The following is a 6,336-nucleotide window of genomic DNA, read 5'->3' on the forward strand; positions in this document are numbered from 1 at the left end:
TTAGTGAAAACATACCAAAAAAAAAAAAAAAAAAAACTGGAAAAGTCGACGTCAGAAAAGTTTGTCAATGGTCGAATTTGGCGTAAAGGTAGCTCCTTACAACATTTTATTTGATTTAACATGTACTCAGTTTCATACGATATATTTTTCATACGATGTTTCTTCACAAAAAATTGTTTGTATAATGTAGTTTCTAACAAATATTGCTGAAAATATAATCATAAAACAAAGAAATATATAGAGATTGAAATATGGGACGACTTATGGAACCAATCTAATTTGAGTATTGGATAAAGTGAGTAGGTGACACAATCAGCAATGTAATGAACGAGAAGTATTCTTATACTTTGAGCTATGTGTATATACTCAATTATTTGGTAGTAAGATTTTATCATATGGGATGTTAATTAGAACTACTTTTTACATTTCCAAAATAGTAGTAGTATCTACTTTTCATACTCAAAGAAGAAAAGAAGTAATAATGTAGTATGCGTGATGTAATATGTTATTTTCTAACAGGTGACAGAAGAAAAGAACTTACACTATACAAAACATGGAGGCATGGTTTGTGATGATTGTAACAGCATTCATTGCTGCTGTGCTGAAGGCTTTGATATTGTCAAAATCCAAGTCAAGTATTCCTCCAGGACCTAGAGGTTTTCCCATCATCAGTCGCATCCAATGGGTTAGAAAACCGTCTACAGAAATGGAAGTAGTCCTCAGAAGACTTTGCTCCAAGTTTGGGCCTATTGTCACCATACCTACTGGTCGATTTCCTTTCATCTATATTTCCAGCCGTTCCTTGGCTTACCAAGCCTTGGTCCACAATGGGGCTGTATTTGCTGACCGCCCTAAGCCACTCCCTACATCTAAGTTAATGGCCAGTAATCAGCACAGTATAACTTCAGCAAGTTATGGGCCTAATTGGCGACTCTTTAGACGAAATCTGACTGCTCAAATTCTCCACCCTTCCAAGGCTAAGTACTTCTGTGATGCCCGGAAATGGGCTCTCGAAATCCTCATCAATCGTCTAACGGTTGATCATGGTAACACTGTCAAGGTGATGGATCACTTTCGGTTTGCCATGTTCTGTTTGCTCGTTTTTATGTGTTTCGGAGATAAGCTAGACGAATTCCAGATCAAAGAGATTGAAGCAATTCAACACCAATCACTGACATCTATCAAATACTTTTCAATACTCAACGTGTGGCCTTGGTTGACTCGAATTCTGCTCCACAGTCGGTGGAATGAATTGTTCGAATTGAGGAAGAAACAGGAAGATCTGTTAATTCCGAAGATTAGAGCAAGACAGGAAGAGGATACTAGAATCCCTGATGATCAGATTCACGATAGCAGTAGGTTAGTTACTTGCTATGTTGATAGCTTGTTGACACTGGAAATCCCAGAAATAGATAGCAAGAGAAAGCTAACTGAGGAGCAACTAGTGAGTTTTTGCTCTGAGTTTCTTAATGCTGGCACTGATACCACCTCAACAGCTTTACAGTGGATTATGGCCAATCTTGTCAAGTACCCGGAAATTCAGGCTAAGCTTTATGGGGAAATCAAAGAAGTTGTCGGAAAACAAGCTGCAGAAGTTGCAGAAGATGAACTATCAAAGATGCCTTATCTTAAAGCTCTAGTATTAGAGGGATTGAGACGACACCCCCCTGGTCATTTTGTTATACCACACACTGTTACCCATGAGACAGAGTTGGGCGGGTATACGATTCCCAAAAACGCTATCATAAATTTTATGGTTGCTGATATAAATTTGAATCCTGAGGTATGGGAGAATCCAATGCAATTCAAACCTGAAAGATTCTTAACAACAGAGGGGAGCTATGAAGAATTTGATCTTACAGGAAGCCGGGAAATTAAGATGATGCCTTTTGGTGCAGGTAGGCGGATTTGTCCAGGACTCAGCTTGGCCATACTTCATAAAGAAGTTCTTAGAACTTCATATGAGTTTCATTTCAATTAGAAAGAAACGAGAGAAAAGAATAGAGAGAGAAAGGAGAATAGGATTGTATTATGATTGTTGTTACATTATTACAGCATTGATTGATTTATATAGGACAATATAATGACCTGTCCTAACCAATCAGAAACAACCTTGGTTTTATACAACCAATCATAAGGAAGCTGACATGTACAATCCTATAACAAACTTCTAACTGATTCTAACTGAATAAGATCAGCATACAGTAGAAGACAAACAACCTAACTGATTTAGTTAATAGAATAGGTCAGTGAGCTATCAATGCATAGCTTCATTACCCCCCTTCAAGCTGCAGGAGGACTGAAGATCAGTCATACCAAGCTTGCTAGTAAGCTTGTCATGTTGAGGAGCAGATAAGGGCTTGGTGAGAATATCTGCCAGCTGGTCAGAAGTAGGAAGATAGGTTAATTCCAAGAGACCTTCAAGAACCTTCTCGCGTGTAAAATGACAGTCAAGATCTATGTGTTTGGTGCGCTCATGAAAGACAGGGTTCCTTCCAATATGAAGAGCACTTTGGTTGTCACAATTCAAAGTAACTGGAGTCAAGTTAAACACATCAAGCTCTTGGAGCAATCTGACTGTCCATGTAACCTCTGCTGCTGCTGCAGCCATAGCTCGATATTCAGCTTCACTGGAAGACCGGGAAATAGTGGATTGCTTTTTAGACTTCCAAGAGACTGGGGAGTTTCCAAGCAGCAAGATATAACCAGTGACAGACCGTCTGGTATCCACACAAGATGCCCAATCAGAATCAGAATAGGCTTGGAGTGTTAAGTGAGCTGTAGCCTTCAAGAGAATACCCTGCCCAAGGGTGAAAGCAAGGTACCGGAGAACATGGTGAAGAGCTTGAAAATGAGCAACCCTAGGCTGATGCATGAATTGACTCAAGGTTTGCACTGCAAAGGAAAGATCAGGCCTTGTGTGGGTCAAAAAATTTAATTTGCCAACCAAGGACCTATAGAGTTCTGGATTTGCATATGGTTCTCCATCTAAGGCTGTAAGTCTAGTGGTGGCAGAGAGAGGAGTTTTAGCTTTCTTAGAGACATCAAGCCCACAATCAACCAATAACTCTTTACTGAATTTCAGCTGTGTCATAATAATGCCAGCAGAAGAATGTGAAATTTCCATACCAAGGAAATAGTTGAGCAAGCCTAAGTCCTTAATACTGAATGTATCATGTAAATGCTTTTTGAGAAGAAGAATCTCATCCAAATGAGAACCAGTAAGTATAATGTCATCGACATAAACAGCCACAATGGTGATAAAGGAATGAGCTTTCTTCAGGAAAAGAGAATAGTCATTCTTGGACTGTGAATACCCTTGCTTCAACAATTCAGCATTTAACCTTGCAAACCACTGACGAGAAGCTTGCTTAAGTCCATAAAGGGACTTATTAAGCTTGCACACAAGCTGATTAGGATTAGAAAAGCCCTCAGGTGCTTTCATATAAACTTCCTCATGCAATGTGCCATGTAAAAATGCATTATTGATGTCCAGTTGATGCAAAGGCCATTGGTGAGAAGCTGCCACTGAAAGCAAACATCTGACTGTAGTCATCTTTATAACAGGAGAAAATGTCTCCTTGTAATCCAGCCCATATCTCTGAGTAAAACCCTTGGCTACAAGTCTAGCCTTCAACCTTTCAACTGACCCATCAGCTTTCAACTTGACTTTATAAACCCACTTGCAACCAATAGTTTTCTTGTGTTTAGGAAGAGGAACCATATCCCAAGTTTCATTTGCAACAAGTGCATCTATCTCCTTTTGCATTGCAGCTACCCAACCAGGATGTTGAGAGGCTTCCCAATAGTTCAAAGGTTCAGTAACATGAGCTGTGTTACTGATAAAAGCTTGAATAGCAGAAGGTAAATGGTGAAACTGGACAATGTTGCACCAATGTGTCAGATTATGGTCAGCCAAACAAATATAATTATCAAGATAACTGGGTTTGGATCTGCTTCTTGTGGAACATCGAGGTTCAATAGAGGAACTAGGAAGATCATGAGCAGAAGGGATATGGGTAGAGGTGGAGTGAGAGGGTGAGTTTGAAATGTGAGGAGAAGTCTGTGAAGTATGAGTAGGGGTAGGTTCAGTTGTGGCTGTATGTGGAGAAGATAGGCTAGAAGTGTTAGATTCAGGAAATAAAAGAGGCTCAGGGACAACAAAATCCAAGGACATATCAATGGTGTTGTCTGCAGGAAGATAAATAGGATGTAAAGAAGGAGAAGAAGTAGGTGTGGCTGAGAAATGAAAAGGAAGGTGATGCTCATAGAAGATGACATCTCTGGAGATAATAATTTTGTGAGTGTCTAAACAATAGAGCTTGTAAGCCTTTTGATCAGGTGGATAACCTATGAATACACACAGGTTTGCTCTTGGATCAAACTTTGTTCTATGTGCTTTGAGAGTGGAGGCAGAACATAGACAGCCAAAGACTTTAAGATGAGTAAGAGAAGGTTTAGAACCATTGAGTTTTTCATAAGGAGAGCAGAAATTAATGCTTCTAAGAGGCATTCTATTGATAATGTGTGCTGCACACATTAAACATTCTCCCCAAAATTTATCAGGCATTTTTCCTTGAAAGAATAAGGCTCTTGCTGTTTCTAGCAAATGCCTATGTTTGCGTTCCACCACTAGTACAGAAAAGGCAATTTGCGTCGGATGTGAGGCGCCTATTTGCGTCGGACTCTGGTGCGACGCCAAAGCCCTCGACGCAAATGACTCAGAAACGATCTGCGTCGTATGCGGAAACGACGCAGATGGTTCAAATATTTGCGTCGCACCTCTATACGGTACGACGCAAGTGGATCTTGCCAGCAGCCATTGTTAACTGATTTGCGTCGCATGAATCACTATGTGCGACGCAAATCAGGTATTTTTTTGTTAAAAAAAAAATTTTGCGTCTCATCCTTCACTATATGCGACGCACATCATACCTTTTTTATTAAAAAAAAAATTTCCTTCATCCTTCAAACATCAGAATCTCAAATAGAATAAAAAACTTGAATTTACACTATTGCAAAAATAAATCTGCATTGTGTCCAAAACAAAAGTTATATTGCAAATGAATCCAATCATCTGTTTACAAACAAAAAAATTAAAAAAACACAGGATTTACAGAAAATTAAAAAGGGAAAATTACAGAAAATCAAAAAAAAATAATTACAGACAATATTAAAATTGCTGAAATAAAAAAACTGGTGTCTTCTTCCTGTTTGGCTATCAATTGCTGAAATGAGAAAAGATAAAAAAAATCAAAAACCCAATTCAAGATGAAAACTAAACTGATATAATTCATCAAATATGATAAAGACGAAACGAAATTAAAAACTTAAATATTCAGATCTAACATACAAAAACGAAATTGAAAACTTAAATATTCAGATCTAACATACAAAAACGAAATTAAAAAACTGAAACTAAAAAAACAAAATCAAATCGAACATACAATAATGAAATTACAGTAAATATATTAAAAAAACCTAAATCGCCAAAGTAAGATCGAACCTCGTTCTTGAACTTCTTCAGATCTCGTTGTTCTTCAAATTTCATTGTTGAATTTGAGAAAATAGTAGCGATAAAACCGCCGTTTAATTTGGGAAAAAAAACCGATTAAAAATCGATAGCAGCGAGGAATTCGAAGGACTCGTCGGTGGCAGTGGTTGCTGGCGTTGCCACGTCGGAGCATTCATGAATTGAGAAGGAAAAGAACTTCAAAAATCGTCGGTTGCTGGCGTTGCCTCGTTCGTCGTTATTAATGGCCGGAGAGAGAGAGTTTGAGCCGATCTACTTTTGTTAGGTTAGAGGGTGAGCAGGAGAGAGAGAGAGAGAGAGAGAGAGTTTGAGCCGATCTACTTTTGTTAGGTTAGAGGGTGAGCAGGAGAGAGAGAGAGGGGTTCGCGGCGCTGAGAGAGAGAGAGTAGGGAAGTTTTAGGTTAGAGGGTGAGAGGAGTGGCGTGGAATGTTAGAATATTTTAAGTGTTGGGCTGTGGCCTGTGGGCTTGCGTCGGATGGGACCATGTGTCCGACGCAATTTATTCTTTTGCAACGCACCATAGGATAGTGCGACGCACATGGGGTGAATTTTTTTATTAAAGAGGAGACAATCTGCGTCGTATGCTTCAGGTGGTCCGACGCACATTGAGCTTTTGCAACGCATCAGAGGCACGTGCGACGCATATAGCTCGTACTGGTGCTCACGTAACCATGTTGTGCGTCGCACTCCTTCTTGCATGCGACGCAAATTACCTTATTGCGTCGTTTCCGTTTCAGTGCGACGCAAATGGGGCGATGCAAATCGTCCTTTTTCTACTAGTGCACAACCCCATTCTGTTGAG

At 39.4% G+C, this 6,336-nt stretch overlaps 1 protein-coding gene across 1 annotated transcript; it reads left to right on the forward strand.

The window, feature by feature from the left end:
* Positions 1 to 337: 337 nt before the first annotated feature.
* On the forward strand, positions 338 to 2,052 carry LOC104895969 (cytochrome P450 89A2). The gene has a single exon (XM_019250230.3). It carries the CDS (start codon positions 554 to 556, stop codon positions 1,979 to 1,981), a length of 1,428 nt encoding a protein of 475 aa, XP_019105775.1. The 5' UTR covers positions 338 to 553; the 3' UTR covers positions 1,982 to 2,052.
* Positions 2,053 to 6,336: the final 4,284 nt, after the last annotated feature.

The sequence above is a fragment of the Beta vulgaris genome, chromosome 6 (assembly GCF_026745355.1).
Source record: "Beta vulgaris subsp. vulgaris cultivar EL10 chromosome 6, EL10.2, whole genome shotgun sequence".
NCBI classification, from domain to species: domain Eukaryota; kingdom Viridiplantae; phylum Streptophyta; class Magnoliopsida; order Caryophyllales; family Amaranthaceae; genus Beta; species Beta vulgaris.